The sequence below is a fragment of the Bactrocera latifrons genome, unplaced genomic scaffold, assembly GCF_001853355.1.
Source record: "Bactrocera latifrons isolate USDA-ARS-PBARC rearing strain unplaced genomic scaffold, ASM185335v1 scaffold_256, whole genome shotgun sequence".
In the NCBI taxonomy this organism is placed as follows: Eukaryota; Metazoa; Arthropoda; class Insecta; order Diptera; family Tephritidae; genus Bactrocera; species Bactrocera latifrons.
The window spans coordinates 108,916-129,357 of NW_017536141.1; the positions used below are offsets into that span (position 1 = coordinate 108,916).

A 20,442-nucleotide genomic window follows, 5' to 3' on the forward strand; every position below is an offset into this window, starting at 1 on the left:
TTTTATAAAAGCTTACATAATAATACAATTATTATACAAACTAAGAAAATACGCAGCACTAGCATCATGGGCTATCGGCCGACCGTTCAGAATTAAAAATGAGTGTATTATGACATCACATATGTATCTTGTGTCTACAAACATATGTCATCGGACATATACACTTCTAAGTTACTTTTAGCTTTATTTAAGATCACATTTCACTTTCACTTGATAAGGTGAAAATTGCGACGATCAAAGGCTTCAAGAGAAAATTAATTAAAATAGAGACTGCATTATTAAAAATTTTTTTTTGACAGAATACAGAAGTTTTGCAAAACCAAAAGATTCTTTATAACGACATATTGTAGCGAAACATGTACTCAGATAAATCTGATCAGGGACAAAATAGAACCGACAACTAGGTTTTTTTTCCATATAAAACTTTTTAAATTTCATCAGCCCATTTTATTCAGATGCATAATCAAAGATGATTAGATCGTTCAACTGCTCATGGTTTCGACTAACTCCCAAACGTACATACATATGTATATATATCTCAATATCTTTATTTTTTTGTGCTGTGTTTACCTTACCATCTATAACTAATCAGTGTAGATATAGCGTTATATATCATATGTGAATGCTCCACCCGCTAATGGGTTTATTAAGGATATTTAACCAAATTAGCTGAGAAGAAGTTTTTCTAGCACATTTTCAAACACTTTATACAGTGTGTACAAGGTGCGATAACTCAATAAATAAAGACCTCCGAGACATTACATTTAACTCTCAAGATGGTATGGCTTTATCGGAGTTACTATCAAAATTGGACAATTGGGCAGTCCCGCCCACTTTAGTTGAAATCCTATATTTCACAAACTCTTTGACCAATTTCAACCAAATTGAGTGTATGACTTATTGTTCCACATTACTTTACTACGGAGTGAAAATGAGTGAAATCTTTAACCACACCTACTTCCCATATGTATATTACAATACAGTATATACATATAGCCAATGAAATTGTCGAAGTAAAACTTTGCACAAAATGCATTTATGGCATCTTGTCTCCAAAAATACTCGAAATCGCACAATAACTTTACAAGACCTCTGAAACCGAATATGTACACCTCACCCAGCCAGCTTATTTTTTTTATTGAAAATATCATTTTTTTCTGGAAATAATATTCTGTGATGCCAAAAATTCTTTCGTTTATATACTTCTAATAGCCCCCATACACCTAATATGTTAAAAAGATTTTTGACCTTCCGGCTTATATGATATGTGAATATGTGGGATATATGATCCACCCGCTAATGGGTTTAGTCTGCTTTCTGTCCGCTGCGATATCATACCAACTGTTCTTTTGTAATAGTTGTGGTTGCAGCTGTACGTAGGAGTTTGAAATGTTCCCTTCAAGTCGAGTAGAAAATCGATGTCGAACTTTCCTTGTGTTTGTTGTCGTGCGTATTTTGCTGCAGAAAGGCGGGTGCGAACCTTGGGTGCAACAAGATAGTGGTCCGAGTCAATGTTACGACTGTCTGCTATATCATATTACGTATGTTAATTTTAAGCTTCAGCTACCAGATAAAGCTTGGTTTCAACAAAAAATAAATCTTTTTTTCAATAAGAGTAGTTTCTATTTTATATCGTTTTTTCGTCTCTTGTGTTCCATTATTTTGCATTTTAAGTGACGGTATGTAGGTTTAACTGTCGGAAATTATCAATCTTGTTTGAATTTATGAATAGCGTACTTACAACTTCTTAAGTATATCTCGTTTTCAACTGATATTACCGAAATTTTAAAGAACTTAAAAATATATTTACTAAAAATCAAGAACAAATTTCGCCAGCGGTTATAGTTTTGTCCATGTGCCGAATCTCGGCAAATATTTGCCATATCTAATCAATCAGTGAACCGATCGATCATATCGTCGAAAGAAAGGCGATGATGCTAATATTATCATAAATGTTTTTAAACCCGATTAGGCACAGAGAAAATTACATTAGTCTAACAGTATGTTTTCTTCTTATTCAATTTCGATTTTATTTGCTTTTATATGTTTAATATATTTGATATAAATGCTGACATAATTTAGGCAAATTCATATCTTAAAGTTATGTATTGTTATTAAATTTAAAGCCATAAAAGTCATATTAAGGACTAGTATATATAATAAAAAGGTTATATAATTTTACTGTTTCTTGTAATATGCATGTGTATGTGTATGTGTATATGCCGTTATACATACATATATGTTCTTACATTCTTGTACGATTAATGATGCTAGCAGACTTGGGATGGATGAGGCTGAATGTGCTATTCCATCTATTTTAAACCCCCGAAAGTGGTTAGAAAAGCAATTTTTTATATAAAGTAATTGCGAAAAATATATTACAAAATTATTGTTTTCATATTGTCAAAATATTGCACTTAGGAAAATTTTAAATGCACCCTGGTTTTTGTCAAATAAAACAATCATTAATGATACAGGTTTAGCTTTAGTTAAAAATGGAATCAAAAGATTCAGTAGAAATTATTTTAATAGATTGAGTTATCATACTAACCCAGTTGCAAGAGCCCTATTAGATGACTCAAACGAAATTAACCGTCTTAAACGGCTTCATATATTAGATTTGCCATATAGAAATAAGCTGTTTATAAGTATGTACATATGTATATCTTATATGCACTTCTGTATATTAGTTCTGTACTCGTTGGAGTACAGCAACTTAGGTTAAGCAATGATTTTAATGTAGTATTACACAATTTGCTTATTGTCCTCGGACAGATTGCAAATAAAGGAAATCTAACAAAAAAAAATTATTGTTAGTAAGAAATAGAGAGAGTAATAAATAGAGGAGACTGTAGGAAAATGACTATAATATTCGCTGGTCACAGAATGGGGCTGACAGATCGAGATGATTTCTAATCATGTCAAGAGAAATACACCAGGGAAGCAATCTAACATCTATTATCTCGCACTAGCAAGAGAAAAGGCTTCAAACATTTTGAAGTTCCACGGTAAGTTGATATTGGAAGAGGTATCGATTGTGAGGCCAAGAAATGCGCGTCATGCGCTGGCCCCTTAAGGATTACTACTTCTCATGAACTACTACGTAACGCACCCCTTTTAACTTCGTTAAAGACCGTAATTGATTTATGCGTAGCTCACGAGCGTACCAGACTAACTTAACCTATGCTATTTTTATATAATCGAATGTAGCATTTAAATAATTTATAACTACTCTTATTATCTTCTTCTTCTTTATTGGTGTACACCGCTTACGCGGTTATTCGTTCTTCTTTTTTGCGGTTTAGCCACAACCACTGTATCCTTAAAAAGAATGCCTCCACCCACTATTGAACTCATTAATCCCTCATCCCCTTGTCCTCAAGGAGAGAACGTTCCGTCTGCTCAGGACACTGAGAAAACTGCTAATAAAAACTTAGTTGTTATACCGCGGAAAAAGGCAATTTTTGTCACGAGATTTGCTGCGGATACCTCAGTCGATATAAAAAGTTACATCTCGTCGAAATAAAAAACAGCAGATGCAGACGTCCGTAAATTTAATTTCAAGTATAACCGGGATATTTCGTCGTTTAAGATCGACGTATCCGCTGACAGTTTTCAATTAATACTTGACAACTCATTCTGGCCATCTGGGATCTTTGTGCGCGAATTTGAGCATAAACGTTTCAAACCCCCTGCACTTGTCAGTAAAATGCCAAGAAAAGCCGTTGATACAAAAAACTGATTAGCAATAATTCGCTGACTATTTATTATCAAAATGTTAGAGGCCTTAATACGAAACTTACTGATTTGTATTTAATCAGCATTCATTGTAACTTTAAAATCATTGCTTTCACAGAGACTTGGCTAAAGCCTCACATTTTTGATAATGAAATATTCAACAGCGAATTCGAARTCTATAGATATGACCGGCTGAATAAAAAAGGAGGTGATGTTTTGTTTGATGTTCATTCTTCAATTCCATCTGAAGAAGTCGATGTTCCGCATGTAGACTTCATAGAATTTAAATTCGTTCGTATTTGCGCTAATAGTGGCCATATCTACTTAACTTTATCTTATATACCGCCTCACTCGGATATATCTGTTTATATGCAGCATGCTTCATTAATAAATAATGTTTTCTCAATAGCTAGTAATACTGATTCCATGATTGTTTTGGGAGATTTCAATTTATCGTGCATATCATGGAAATCTATTGATGATCACACCATTCGTATTAGTACTCGCTTATGTTGTAACGAGTTTTTAGATGAAATGTCGGCGTTGGGTCTTATCCAAATTAATTTAATTTCAAACGAATTAGATAAGTTCTTAGATCTAGTTTATGTTGATAACGCTTCAACGTTCTCCGTTGTCCGATGTGATCCTTTGGTTCGGCCAGAGGATCCGTATCATCCTGCTTTGAAAATTGACAACTTGCATATAGCAGGACAGGAGTAATAAGTGACTTATTGGTCTTTGTTCGTCGAGAGAGGACTTAACTTATCAATTGCCTATTCAGTTCGATGTAGCACCTGTCGGCAAGAGTTATTTTGCGTTGGATTTTGAGGTTGACATTGTTGTTGGTGTTAATACCGGTTCCAAGATAGACGAAATTATCTACGACTTCAAAGTCTTATTATCTTCCTTACATTCAGATAAAGTCAATGTCCGATGCTAAATAGTTCCAGAAGGTTGCTAAGTCACGTAAATCATCAGTTTAGTGTATTTCTTTTTGGATAAACATAAATAGGTTTGCCAATCATCCACCGAAGTGGCATACACAACTTTTTGTTGTGTACTTTAAGTTAATGGTTTTGGCTGATAAATCAGATATAACTGATAAGTAAATGCTCAGCAGCCCATCAGCTTGCACGGGTTCAAAGGAGCGGTCTCTCTCAAAGGAGAAAATTTAGTAGCGGTCATTAAGCCGATATGACCACAACCCTTATTTACTATGTACTATGTCCTATTACCATAACGAAGATTTTCAAAGCAGAAATGACGGAAGTTTCATCACTGGTGATAAAATATTGGCGTATTTGTCTATCCCTAACTGAATGAAGGTGTAAAATTCTACCTCTCTAACTTTTCGAGTTATAGGACTGAATAAAAATTATCAAAGAGAAAGGGACCAATCAAAGTGGATTAGCCATTTACTGACTTATATTTTTGTAAAAATTTACCAATTAAATTGTTTCCATAAGAGATTTAATGCCATACAATTTGTGATTTATTAAAGCGATTTCATTCATCTGTTTTTGTTTAATTTTAACAAAAATTTATGCTCTAATAAAAAATATAAAAGATTTTCTCTTTAAAAATTTTCTTGAAACTGTCGTTTGTGTATAAATTATTGTGTATGTTTATATGAGTGAAATCTAACCATGTAATAATTGGGCATAGAACCTTTACATTTMATTTTATTAAAGTCTATGATCATTTTCATTAACTAATGTTTCATATTTTAAATAAAATTTTTACTTTCATCTTTCACTTAAAAATTTTGTATATCTCATTTCAGCAAATTAATCATGTGAAGTATTGTATTTAATCTGATGGAAATATCCTAAATACTGTGGGTTATAAAAAAGTACAGCACAAAATCAGCAATTTAGAGTACACAAGTTGCAAGTCTTTTGTCTGATTGACCATTGTTGCAAAAATGTCGGAAGATAACGCTTATAAGGATGGCGACATCGTTTGGGTGAAACTGGGCAATAACTGGTGGCCTGGTGAAGTCACCGATGTGCATCGTCAGCCTGATGACCTTCTCAAACAACTAAAAAAGAAACCCTATTGCGTTGTAAAGTTTTTCCAAGAAGATGCCTAGTCAGTATAATTATTCAAATTCAATTGTAAATAATGTTTCTAAATAACTGTCTACTTATCTTGTTCGTATATTTTTAGTGAATATATAAAGAGTGCAAAACAAATATTTCCTTTCCAATGCAGCAAAAAAGATGAGTTTATTAAAAAAGGGACTGGTGAGTATACTAATTTGTTTTCAAAATTTCATTATGCACGAAATAATATCACCCGTTTTTGAAACAGCTTTATATAATGCCAAAAATAAATTTATGGAGAAGTTCCCCTCAGATGTGGAGACCGCTGAGCGTTTAACACGTAAAACTATTGATTCAGATTTGCTGATTATAAATGATCGTCCAGATAGCATTGTCAAGGCAATACTAGGACCGACTCTTACACGACGAAGTGACGATTATTACGACAATGAATACATACATAGTTCCACCAATGACTACAACAATAAACGCAGAAGTGGGGTAGGTTCAGAATACTAACTACGTTATTTTAATTAATTTAATTATTTCACTTCCAATGGAACGTAGTACCTTCAGAAGAAGAAACGCTCCATCCCTATTTTCGAAATTATGGAGGACACCCCAAAATATATTAAATAAATTTTAAGTGAAGTTATAGTCAAAATATCTGTTATCTATATTTATTTATAGATTTAAAGTCTAGTAAATGTAAACGTCGAAACTGAAATTCTGTTTCGACTGAATATTTTAAATATCGCTCTTAAACTTTTTCATAATTAGCAGTTTTATTTTTTAAACTATTTTTACTTGCATTTGAAGGATTCTGTAACAAAAATCCTCAACATTACACCGAAACGTACAACAGCAGCAGCAAACCTTTCTCCAGATAAAGGAAAATCAATAATTTCACCGCATAGCACTTCAAGTTTCGTAACGAACTCTATCCCCAGCAGTGCAGAAACGAATTTTTATCGATGTAATTTGTGCGCTTTCTCTAGCCAAAGGCAAAATGTTATGATCTTACATCGACGGACACATAGCGGCAGTGGCACGCCGACATCCGCACAGACGCCTTCAACGTCCAATGCACGCAAGGTACCTTCGGCTACTATAACTTCAGAAAACGAGTGTAAGAGCTATATATCTACGATGACTTGGAAGCTTCAATTACCTACAATATCTTCGAAATGCGAACGAAACTCTTTGAGCGAAGATGATGATCAAAAATACCCTGCAGTACTCGACGCCAGCACATTTCACAGAGCAAAGTCCACAAAAAATGAAATCTTGTCACCGGTGAATAGTCGAAGCGTTAGTGGTACTAAATACAAGCCTTATCTACTCGCCGGAAGCGAAAGAGCAAGTCGCTCTTCTGCTGCAAGCACGTCGCGTGAGAAAGCATACACATCGTTGCGTATTGATGCCGATATAAAAGAAATTACTTTGCCCGACGGAATGCCAGTATCTTCCATAAAGGGAGAGCTTAAATTAAGTATTGAAGACGATACCACCGATAACTCATCGTCACATACGACAGAGGACATATTGAGATCATGTAGTCCGCGAAAGCGCAACATTGATTCCGGTGAAATTATTGATAACAAATCCACCGAGTTGAAAAGAACGGCTGAAGAAATACGCCTACGGCTACTGGCTGACTGGAGCGACGGTGAAAAAGAGGATGAGTTGATTGACGGTGTAAAACTGAATTTCAGTCTTGAAACGCCTTCAAAGATAGAAACACCACAATACAAATTAGATAAGTTAACAACAACCCCATCAACAGAAGTGAAAAGTGAAAACTCTCCATTGGATTTGGCGACACCAGTATGCACGACAATAAATAACTTTGGTGTACAAGCTTCAAGTCAGACTCAACATCAAAATCGTATTAGAAACATACCGAAGAAGGATCGACGTGACGCGGTATTAAAAGAATTCATAAATGACTATAATTTAGAGTTGCCTACGGTGGTTGATAATATGGAGAATATAAATTGTAATAGCAGCAGCAGCTCCGATTCAGTGGTTGTAGTTGGGGTTGTACCGCCAAATTGTGGCGAAACAATTATTCTCGATGACAATACAGGCACGGATGGTGAAACAGAATTAACGGTTGACAAAGATCGATTAATCAGAAATGAAGCATCGATAAATAATATACAATTCAATGATATAACAAAAGATACAAGTTCTATTACGAGCGTGGTACAAGAAGAACACTTATCTGAAGAACATCTAAAAGAGTCGAATATTGAAGGGCCAGTGCCAATGAAATGCACTGATGTATCGACTAACCAAAAGCAAGTTAATAGACTTGATGATAAACGTGAAGAAGAATTTCAGTCAGAGCAACAAGAAAACGCAGCAACGCGTGAACTTGAATTTAGGTCCACTGAGGAAAATGTACAAAAAAAATCGAGAGAAGAAATTAAACAAGATTTGAAGTCAGAAAGCGAAGATGTCAAGCAACCGAAACAAAAGTGTCTCGCAAAGGGGCAAAAATCAGATAAAAGGCGAAGGAATTCAAAGGAAGTTCTTAATGATAGTTCTGAAAATACAACAGCAAATAAATTGGTAGAGGAATTGCCAAACGTACAAACTGCTCATGAAAAAGTAGAACTTATGTCAGCGTCACCACAACGCTTGAAAGAAGAAGAACAACCTCACACCAGCGCTCCCGCGAACCCGCGGACCGATTGTTTTGATTTTCAAGAGGAAGAAGATGAAACTAGCAGCGACGCACTAAAATCTATAGCCGATTTCAAAAAGAAATATTTGTCTCCGGAGAAAGGACAAGACAAACCTCAGACTGATAGTTACATATTGCCCGAAAGCGAACGACAACTTTCAACTGAGCAGAGGGATCAACAGTTGTCGGATGATATCGAAAAATTGCTTGAACAAACAACAGCACCCAAAATTTCGGAAGAGGCGTCTCTTGGGGACATTTCGCCAACACAGTCTTTCTGCAGTAGCAAGGAGGAGTTGCCAGTTAAAGGTTTACCGATTAAAGAACGAGGCAAACGTATATTCAAATCTCGTAATCGTTCAAGGATTGAAGAGCTGCCTACATCAACAGCAGACAGTTCGGAAATTGTTCTATCAGGGCAAGCAATCGATGCTGCCGGGACAAAAATGGATGAAAATGGAACAGTGACAGTTACTGAGCAAATCCAACTCGAGGAAAAAAATATGTTTAGTGAGAAAGTTGAACCGAACACAAAAGCAAATCAACAAAAACAATATGCTCCTATAGATGACGTCGATGAGTATGAAAATGAAAAGCAATCTTTGACATTTACAGCCCCTGCTTTAGAAATGAATGCTGTAAAAACGAATGATTTTCAAGTAATGGAACAAGATAAAGAGAATGAAGGAAATATCGAAATCGTGCGGCTCGATTCCGTCGAGGAAACAACTGTATTAAAAGTAAAAAATTTAAAAAATGGTTCATTGGCTACTTCTACTACGACGATGGAGGTCTTACATTGTGCAAGCTTGGAACAAAAGAAATCCGCTATTCTAGAAACTAATGAAACACTTTTATGTCTAACAGATACAGAGATTTGCAATCATGATGATTTACAATTCTCAAAGCAAAATATTGAAAACACAGAACGAAAAAACGGATGTGAAACCGAAAATTTAGAGCCAATTATGGAGGACAATGTTAAAGAAACTGAACATTTTCCACCACATGAGAATATTTCAGATGAACTGAAGACACTAAAAGATCATTACAGTACTGCCGACAATACCGCAGATTTGGAGGATATTCAAGAAATTTGCGATATACCCACGAGTGAGGACAGAACTACTATCGGGGAAGAAAGTTCGCAAGAGAAGTTTAAATCTAATGCTACATCCGAAAGGAAAATGATAAATGAAGATAAGAGTAATGATTTAAATATTCTACTACCCACAACGACATTGTCTAATATACATAGTGAAATAAATTTGATGGATGCATGTACGGTTGAAAACAAAGAACAATCTGAAGTCACGGACATAAAGCACCAGTTAAATAATGATGATAAAGCGTTGGAACAAGAAACGGAGAATTCTTTGGCTGTAAATATAAAGAATAATATAGTGGAGGAACAACAACATGACGTCATGTTGTTAGGTGAAGAAGTGCTACAAAGCCGTCTCACTTCGCCAACTGATGACAACAGTTCAATTTGCATTTCTGAAACGGGTGCAGAGTTTGGATCGCCCACCTCAATGTTAGACGATGAGCGTTTGCCTACTTTGACTGACAGGCTGATGACACCCACCGAAGGGTTGGTAGAGACAACACCTTCACAAGACGAAGATGCAAAAACACTATTGGAACAAGAAATAAATATTGTAGGAGGAGATGAAGTAAACGATATGCAAAACCAAAACAAAAATATAGAATCAATAGACGAAGTGCTTGTACCCTTGGTTGAGAGCAGAGAAGATTCAATAACTAAAAACCAGAAAATATTAGGAGATGTAATGCAAGAGATAACACGTGAAAGTGAAATGAATGACAATGAAACGCATACACATGTTGTGGAAGAATGCGATGGAAATGCTAAAGATGAAAACTCTGGACTCGTAGAAACAAGCTTACAAAAAAAGAACATGGAATCTGTATTGAAAGAAGATGAGATTTCAAGAGAGGAAAAGGAGCAGGAAAAGGATGGCAATGAGCAGGCTACAAGCGATGTAAATAACTGTCTTATTGAACATGTGGAAATTCCCGAAAACAATAAAAATGATGAGTCAAATATATTAGAATATAATAATAGTGTAGTTGATACACCGCGTACTGAAACCGATGAAACTCATATAAATTTTGAGGAAACTGAAACGCCTGAAATACAAAACCAAACAGAAATTGTTGTAGTGGCGCGTGAAGTAACAGATGAGGCACAGCAGAAAGAATCTGAAAAAGAAAAAGATACAGAAGATATTGTAAATAATGTTATTGAAGAACAAAATGAAGATAACGAAAATCCATCTAAGGAGGAAGACAACATTGTCGAAAATAAATTAACTGAAGATCAGTTGCAGATTGAAAACGGGGGAAATCAAGAAGACAACAAAACACTAAGCACAGATGTTTTAAATAATGAAGTGTCTAATGAAGAATCAGCTAAAGTCATTGAGCACGCACAGCATGAGGAATCCGATGCAGATGACGATTTCATCGAGAGTCCACCTCATGAACCCCTTTCCGGACATGAAGGGGAAGGTGATACAGAAACATTTGCGACAAAACCAAAATTATTAAATAAAACACATAAGTGGCGTGCAACATCGAATTCATCGAGCAACTCACCAAACTCATTTTCTGAATTTACCAAAGATACAACCAGTAGAAAACGACATACCCGAACGTTGAAACAACAAAAAGAAAAATCGAATGATTTTATGAAAGAGCTAGATTTAACAGATTTAAATGACAAAGATAATACGACGATATGTCAAAACCAACGAAAATCAACGAAAGTTGAAAAACGAGCGCAAAAAGAAACAGATACAAAAAATGATGACGTCGTTGTTGAAGCCAAAGCAGAAAAACAAGATACTGTCGCCGATCAAATTGGAGTTAATCACCTGAATATAACAACTCAACAACCACACAATGAAAATTCTGATCCCACATTGGTCGTTTTGCCCACCGATACATATGCTAATCCACAACCAGACGAGCAGGTTAATGAATTACCGACTGGCCAAGCTCCCATAAATCGGTTGCCTGGAGTAAAATCTGAATTTTCTCGCAAGCGACGTAGCGCAACAAAACCAACTCCTCGGCGTAATGCGGTTGCGGCAAAAAACTACGTAATGGAAGAGAACGATGTAAATAACGAAGAAGAGGACATACAGCATCTGAAGAGTCGAAAATTGGAGAGCCCAAATATCACCAATACAAGTATTGAAACTATGGAAGTAACCGAGGAGATAAAAACTACGCCAAATGAGATAAGAAACTACGAAGATGAAAATAAGAGTAATTATATGAAGGAATTGGAGGGATCAGAAGAAACCGTCGAATTTAATGCTAATGAACCAGCAGACTCTCTTATAATAGAGGATGACCAGTGCATAATTGAAGAAGTATACCTAAATGATACAGTGTCAGTGCAACAAATAGCTATAGAGGAATTGCCAGATAATAGTACCACAAAAGATGAGAACACTTCGGAAACAACAGTCTCTGAGTTAAATTCGTTTCATCCTATTGATGTACCCAACGCAGTGGAGTATGTGAATTACTCTTCAATTGAAAATCAACAACCGATCGAAGAGGTAATAGTAGGAGCTACCAACCAAGTGGAGACAGCCACGGACATTGACTCACTGCGAAATACAGACGAGGGCTCAAATATTGCAAATGAGACCTCGAATAAGCGGCTGGTGCCTGCCATTAATCCACATCCTAAAGCAGATAACACATGGTGAGTGTATATGTATAAATACTTATGTAATAAAAAATGTCATATATAAGTATAAGCACATCAACTAAAAATCGTTTATGAACACTGATTTTTATTTTATTACTCCTTTGCAATAACTTTAATATACAACATTTTAAACATTGTCCTTGTTAATTTTCTTACAGTGTCAACATTTCTCCTATGGAGAAGGTTCGGATCAACGTAGATGTCGCCAATCCACTTTCGACACAAATAGCAAATATTTTAGCCACAAAATCTGCAACTGGTGCAACATTAACGGCAACAAAGCAAAGGAAGTCCAATCTTGAAGAATCTATACCATCATTTATAATCGAGCGACCAGGACAGGGGGTGGGTACACATCAACATCAACAAAAACAACATGCATCATCTTCCGGTTTAGAGTTTATTGGCGAGCAAGATGCTGTTGCACACGTTCAGCAAATGTGCCCCCAGGTTAAAATCACCCGAAAAGAAAAATTGATTGAAGTAGCGTCAACAGCTACCGTGATAGAACAGGAACAAGCTGGAGCACCTTCCAATGCTATGTTCGACATCAGCAATATGCCTATAGTGCTTGGTAATGAACATTTTATGTCAGCACAGGGTGATATGCAAATTGTATTGACGTCATCCGCAGAAACAGAAGAGCATTTAGGTTCAGACGGCCCACAGATTTTACAACAACAAATTATTCAACCTGCATACAGAACGACACAGCAAGTTTCTCAGCAACGGCAACGCAAACGATCCACAAGTCAACAGCCGCAACAAGCGAGCACCGTGGGAGGTAATAAACACGGTATAATTATAATTAAGGCGGCGCCGAGTGATTTGATAATACAACAGACACCTTCAGTTCAAGTGACCCAATCGCAATCGCAGTCGGTTCCCGGTGGTGTCACACAACAATTCTCAACATCATCCACCGACACAATGACCACATATAATCTCGGTTCCGGTGTCACTTTGCGTCCAATAGCTGAACCGAAACAAAAACAACAGCAACGCCAACAACAGCAACTTCAGCAGAAGCAGCAACAGACTGGTAACAAGACAAAACCTGCGGCGTCCTCATCAACCGGTGGCCGCAAACACGCTGGCAATACAATAACATTGCCAAGCACTATTACGGTGAAGCATCGTCAACAAAAAATTGCAGAGGATCAAACAAATGCAGTAGGCAGCGCAGTAGCAGTTAATGAACAACAATCGCAACTAACTCCTTCGGCAAATGTTAAAGGTCAAAAGCGTAATCATCCAACGAACTCAAGACGCTCACAAACTCAGTCGCAGATAGTTCAGCAGCGTCGATTAACTGCTACGGCGAGCAATTTGGGGGAACTTCAGCAAAAAGATCAACAACTATCTACTAGTGACGACTGTGCGTCGCTAAATAGACGATTAAGTCACTCGGAAGGACATGCGCCACCACCCGCAAAAATATCCCGAAGCACCGCTACTGGCTCATCTACTTTCGACAACCACAACGAGCCAACATTTGCTGCAACGGCGGAACAACAACTTTTACAACTGCAGCAGCAACAATTACAACAACATGCAGTACAATCTCCGACGACGACGGAGCCACCGCCGCTACATCCGCTGCACAATCGCAAACAACGTCATTCATCGCAACACAATCGACGATTGAGCACAAAAGCCGAGCTGTCAGCACAAATGTGCTTGCAAGAACAAGCCCAGCAGCAGCAGCAACAACGATTACAGTCAACACAGATGGTATTGTTGGATCAACAGCAGCAACAGGGTTTTGAAGAGCAACAACAAGAGCAGCACATGACTGCAGTTCATATAGCAGAGTTAGCGTCGGAATCGCCGTCAGCTGAAATTATTCCAGCGGAATTTGAAGCGATACAAATGCAAGATCAAGTGCCTGAGGTCTACACCGAAGAAATTTTAGCTGAAGAATTTGAAGCGAATGAGGTAAGTGAAGAATTAAGATGTGCTTTACATTGTATTTGCATGTTTTTTTACAATAATTAAGTTACATATGCAGATATTGTAATATATTTCTTAAATCATTTGCAGCATACACCATCAGTAATAGCCGTGCCGGCACAGTCAGTACCAGGCTACCCCGACACGCTATTATTATGTCGAAAAGTAGGTGAGGAGTGGGTCCCTATAGTAGCTCAGCCTTACTACTATACACGCTGTGACCAACAATTAAGGCCCATACCAAAGGAAGTACTTATCGGACACCCGATATTGACGCCGAATGCAGATAAAACACCAGATTTTCATACCGCCGAAGTAGAAACGGAAGATGTACAGACGACGCCTGCTAATGAAGCGTACAAAGGAGAGACAGGAGTTACCATTTTAATTGGCTCTGAATTAGTACATATGGAATGGGATCAGTTTTTGGAGGTTATGCGTTCAACTGATGATTTGTTTGATTTGCGCGATCACCTTGGACGCGTATTCCAGCTGACGCGGGATGCATTAGATACCCTACAACAGGATGTTAATTTGCAAGAAAAATTTCGGCAACTACAGCAGTTGTTGGAAGAACAACAATTAGAAGAACAGCAGCAACTTGAGCAACAAGAGATATTGCAACAACAATTCATACAGCAGTTGCAAACAGTTACAGTTGCTGGAGATGAAGGATTAGAAGCTGATATCATACCATTGTTACAAATAGACACATCGCAAACGTTACAGCTAATAGGAACGGATGACGGCAGTCTTATACTACAATCAGCTCTGACGCAACCACCACTTTCTCCACCATGCACGCGCCCTGCACTAACAAATGCGACAAATGCGCTGCTAAACCAAACGCCCATCATGTCACCGCTGGAAAAGCCATCTACAGCTGCTAATACCGCTTTGATAGCCGAAAATTCGGGACAAAACATTGACCTGTCCTCAGCAACAACAGTCGACCATCTTGGAGCAGGTGGTTTTATTGCGTCGGATTCAGGGAGTGGCATGCCAAGTTTGGGTGATAGTCTGGCTGTTATAGGAGTTGTGCCTACACAACCTACACTGCTGCCCACCACCGTAACCAATCCAGCGATTGCGCCACCAAAGTCTGATTTAATACCGAACATGACAACGGCAGCCCAAATGCACGCACAATACCGGCATGCGCAGCGTGCAATATACAATGATCCTGGGAGTTAATATTGCCCAAATATGCTCTATTTAGACAATGGGAACAATGGTCTATTAGGGGATGTGCGAAGGTCGGGGAATGCTGCAGTCCAAGTGGGCGTTGGTACTACTGTGGAACGTGCGGGCGCTGTTGACATGGGGGTGGATGAAGTGAATGAAATGAATGATGTGAATTTGGATACAAATGTGGTAGGTTTTAACGAACATTATTTTTTCAATTAGAGTTCCATCACACACTTACCAAACACCATTTAATGCAAACATTTCCCATGTGTTTCTAACAAATCTTTTATATAGTAATTGCTATTTAGTGTGAAATTTAGTTGTAAAATAGAGTTACATTAACATTATTATCAGTGTATGAGTGTATATTGTAAAAAGCTGTAAATTCGCTTTACTTTTATTTTTATAAAATTATAAATTTAGTTTGCTATAGTTAATACGAGTATTACATTGTTTGTGTAAGTTGGCATTGAGGTAAATCAAGATACTTTATATCAATTCGTGCCAGTGTCGTACACATTCTCTCAAATTTCGCTTTCAACTCTCTACTGCCTGTTGACGATAACTTGTTTCCCAAGGTACAATAACTTACGCATATGTTGCTCCACTGAGCTGCTCTGTAATGTGGATCTGGAAAATAAATGTGTTGCGATAGACAATCGTCCTTGTGGTACTAACGACGAATTTGTTCGAATGCGTATGATTTTGCAACACATTACACAGCAATTCCTTGTTTTCATTTCGTAAGTTATTTTTAACCAAATCCCATTATTTACAGCACTAAATGTACTCGAATAGGTTTGTAAGAACATGTGTTTACATATGTCAGCAAATAAAAATTAAGAGAAATGAGAAAAATCTGAATTTTGTACTGCTACAGAATTCGTTTCTAATTATTGCAATTTTTAAATTTATAAGCTTCTACTGTATTCATAAGTAATTATAATTACGTKACACACCCCAAATAGTTTTCTTAATTTGTGTAACTAATTATAATAATAATATGTATTATTTAAAGTTTGTTATATTAAAAACTTAACACATTTTCCGAACTCAAAAGATTATGAACACAATAAAAAATGCTGTTACACAAAAAATCATATTTTTTTTAATCAAGCTTGTATTGTAAACATATTTACATCTCTTATTTCATAGTTTACGTTTTCCTAATGAATAAAGGTTTCGTAATTTAGAGCATTTGAAATCCGACACCATTCAATTTGTAGTTGTCCATCAAATCTTTTTAAGTTTTTTTTGTTTAGAAGCATTCACATTATCACGGCAACTGGGAAGTATTAGCTTGGATTGCTGTCCCCACAGAATTTAGTAATGTCTGTTTAATCGACATGACTTGTTATAAGTGAATACATGTTTTGTTGTTTTGTATGCAATTAACTTTGTTGAGAGTCATTTAAAAGGAAAGGTAATTGCGCTACAGATTGATTATATTTGGAACATTTCCTCAAACTAATCACGCACAACTTATCATCCAACGACCCATCGCTGGTGCTTACAATTATGTTTGTCAAGTGACAGAGGTGGATTTAATATAATGTAAACTTATTAAACTTTTGTTCCACCCGAGGTGGAGTAGTCCATGGAACGCATTGGTTGGGTCGCCAAAATAACATTTCTTTCCTGGATATAGTAAAGGTATAGTATTGTAAAATACTACGATTCGGTTCATTTTATACTCATTGCAGTTTTGTGGTTCATATCAATTTATATGTATTTAACACATTTCAATTAATATTAATTTTTCAATACCTAATTCGATTCCTCGTTGGCATCGCCCAATGTAGTGCGATAAAGAAGTAAATTCTGAAAAGTTAGCAGACTTTGATTGTTTAATACAAATAATGTAATATTGATTTCTCTTTAATACTAGTTTTTATAAATATCGCTTTCAAACCATAGATATCTTCCAGTAATTTGCAATTTATATTTGAATTAAATTTTTTAATACCTAGAAAAGTTAGATCTTTACCGTTAATAGTTCTAAACTTAATCTTTGTAAGGACATATCTGTGTTAAATTCTCAAAAAATAAGGATACTTTTATATGTATAACCTTACATGTAAGTATATACAGTTTTGTTCATGAAAATAGAGTGAGGGTATAGTAATCTAAAGGATTGTACTAGGGGTTTGATTTTGAAAATAATTGTAACAAATATTTGTAAATGGAAAAATTAATAATAATTCAAAATCTAAACCGAAATGTTTGGCTTCGAGACTTATTTACAGAGAAGGTGAAAGGTAATCTGTAATCTGGTCTGCTGCTACAAGTTCATTTCTCCATTAAATTTCCTGGGTAAAATTGGTTCTCCTTTCCCTTGAACCTTTTGAAGATTAAATGTTTTTTCCACCAGCACCATTGTTTTGTGTAATGCTTCAAGCGATTGTTGAGACTTAATATTTTTCTCTTTCCTCCACAATTCTTTGCATTGAATTTTTTTAGCAGTCAAAAATGGAAAAAAACCAATAGAGAGTTGCAATAAGTAAGTGTCCACCTCAGAGGCACTTACTTATTACAACTCTCTACAGGTTTTTTTTGATTTATCGATTATTAACTACAATCACTACTATATTAATAGCTTCTTTTCAAAAAATAGGAAAGTACATACGTCAGAAAAAATATAAACGAAGCATAAGTGATATAATTTTTTCGTTTTTATTATTTAAGGGGTCTATTTTACCAAAATTCTCGAGTTTATTTGACGGTTTATGTTAGAAAAGATCTTTAAATATAAGAACTGTTGCACCACTATTTTCAGGAACACAACTGTACATGTCGCTATATTACGTTGYGTTTTGTTCAACAATTTAATCTCCTTTTTCACATAACTAACAAAAGTAAATTTATTCTAAACTTTTTTCTATTTATATATTATATATTTTTATTTCTTTTTATACATTTTATCTTCTCGCTTCTTTTCACACTCATACACCAGCAGCTTTATATACATTCGTAGCCTCTCTTAGCTGAGCATATCGGTGATCTACAGAAAACAAGGTTTTCTCATACAAAACCAGTTTAAACAACAAGGACACACTTGTAGTTCTTCTTTAATAAATAATTGTATTTTTACTGCATATACATATACATTTGTATAAAATAAACCTATATATTTTTTAAGATTTGCTATTTTATTTAATGTTGCAATTCTCTAAATTATTAGAAATTAGAACTTTGAAAAAGTTTTTCACTCACAAAAAATAAAATAATATCAAAACCGGATTGAAGTTAAATTTAACGGAGTTGATGCCCCAAAACCAAAATAAAATCTAAAGCAAATAAAAATGTTATATCGAATACCTTATAATTATTGTAAAATTATAACTAAAAGGTATTGCTAATATTTTAACTTAATGTAATTAGCTTTTAAGTACAATATAAAATCAACTACTCTCTTATGTTTATGTACAAAGGATGGAAACTTATGATTCGTTAATAGTAAAATTAATAAATACAAACATACTTATATAATGTGTATTAGTTTGATTAAGAATAAAGTAAAATACTGAACAGCAACTAAACACACACAACGAAAATCCAATTGTGTAAAGAACCATAAATTGTATGTACAATGTGACAAAAAAGTTTTAATTGCCTGCATTCGTTGTGCTTAATTTTTTTCAACAAGCATTCGTACAAATGCAAATAAATTGCAATGGCGCTATTAACGCTGCCATTTATAAGGGGCAGTAGCAAGCAAAAAAGTAATAAGGAAAGTGTTTGTTGTATGTGTAAAATTATGTAGTTTAAACTAAGGTAATATTTAAAGAAAATTATATATTAAAAATACATATATAAATAAATGTATAACCCTCGACATACAAACATATAATAAAACGATTATACTAAAATTATTGAATATTTATTTTATACTTATGTATGTGTAAATATGAATTTCAATTGATAATTATAATAAATTAGCCGTAATTTACGTGTTTGCTTCACTGGGTGTGTAAGTAAAGAACACATTTAAAATCATCACATTTATGTACTATATATATGTACATACATATGTATAGTATGTACATACTATATATATATACAAATTACATGTCACGTTTTCTCTGGCGTTATCTCCTAAACTACTTAACCGATTTTAGTAAAATTTAGCACACAGTGCCCAATTTGATTCAACTTTTTATATCTGAATTATATTAAAAGTAAAACAATTCACAAATAAAAATCATATTTCGAAGCATAAGCATGTTTTCAAAATTAAAAAAAAAAAATCTGTAAAATGCAAAATAGAAAATTAATTATGTTTTCCATTGACAAATATTTATAAGATTCATTTTCAAAATTAAACTTCATGTACAATCCCTTCGATTCTTTTGCCAGCAATTACGTTTTTGCCTTTATTCGTAAATAATATTTCCAGTGTATTAAATAGTTTATAGAAGTTATGGTATTTAATGATGTATGTATATCATAGCCATAGCATTGCATGATTTAATCTTCTATAAGATATATTATTAGTGATTGTTGCTAATAAACAAGGTGATATTTTTTCTTGGACGCACTATGTGGAACCGGTAAGACTTCGAGTTCAATCCTTTGGGTTCTCAATATTGTAATAAAATTGAATGTATACCCAGAGCCGTAGAGAGTAATCCGGGGGGATTATGGTTCCCTGATCCATCCTTTTGTTATTGTATATTAACTTACAAAAAAAAAAACAGAACAAAATTTTATTCAAAATAGTCTCCTTCTGCTTCAGTACAGCTTTTTGCACGTCCAAAAGCATGTCGAACGAGTGGTTTGGCTCATTGGCCGGCATGTCCGCATAACGCTTTCCTTTCATTGGCAAAAAAAAAAAAATCCGAAAAGGAAAACGCCCACAAAACCATTAAACGAAATAAAGTGCCACAGCTTAGCTCCCAAGTAAGATATAAAACTGTAGTTTGCCACCGGGGGTCACAGTAGCAAGGGGACTTGTGGGCAAATTTTTTTTTTAAAAATGGGGTGTAGCTCCGCCATCTAATAGGTTTATTGTACATATCTCCTAAACCACTAAAGATAAAACATTAAAATTAGCTTAGAGCAAATGTGGCACCCCC

General features: G+C 35.3%; 1 protein-coding gene across 5 annotated transcripts in view; it reads left to right on the forward strand.

The window, feature by feature from the left end:
- The window catches only part of LOC108969533, a 54,471-nt gene extending 35,987 nt beyond the window's left edge, over nucleotides 1–18,484 (forward strand). Inside the window, exons 2-9 of one of the 5 annotated variants that reach the window (XR_001993396.1) lie at nucleotides 5,522–5,829; nucleotides 5,908–5,984; nucleotides 6,052–6,284; nucleotides 6,603–12,220; nucleotides 12,385–14,164; nucleotides 14,270–15,553; nucleotides 16,953–17,020; nucleotides 18,324–18,484. Coding sequence is in view for 1 of the 5 variants with exons in the window: in XM_018934300.1 (XP_018789845.1) it covers nucleotides 5,663–5,829; nucleotides 5,908–5,984; nucleotides 6,052–6,284; nucleotides 6,603–12,220; nucleotides 12,385–14,164; nucleotides 14,270–15,373 (8,979 nt within the window). In the remaining 4 variants the exon portion in view is untranslated. Of the gene's footprint in view, nucleotides 1–5,521; nucleotides 5,830–5,907; nucleotides 5,985–6,051; nucleotides 6,285–6,602; nucleotides 12,221–12,384; nucleotides 14,165–14,269; nucleotides 16,328–16,952; nucleotides 18,294–18,320 lie in introns of those variants that run through there. The other 4 variants (XR_001993394.1, XR_001993393.1, XR_001993395.1 and 1 more) reach the window with 4 other exon arrangements.
- Nucleotides 18,485–20,442: the final 1,958 nt, after the last annotated feature.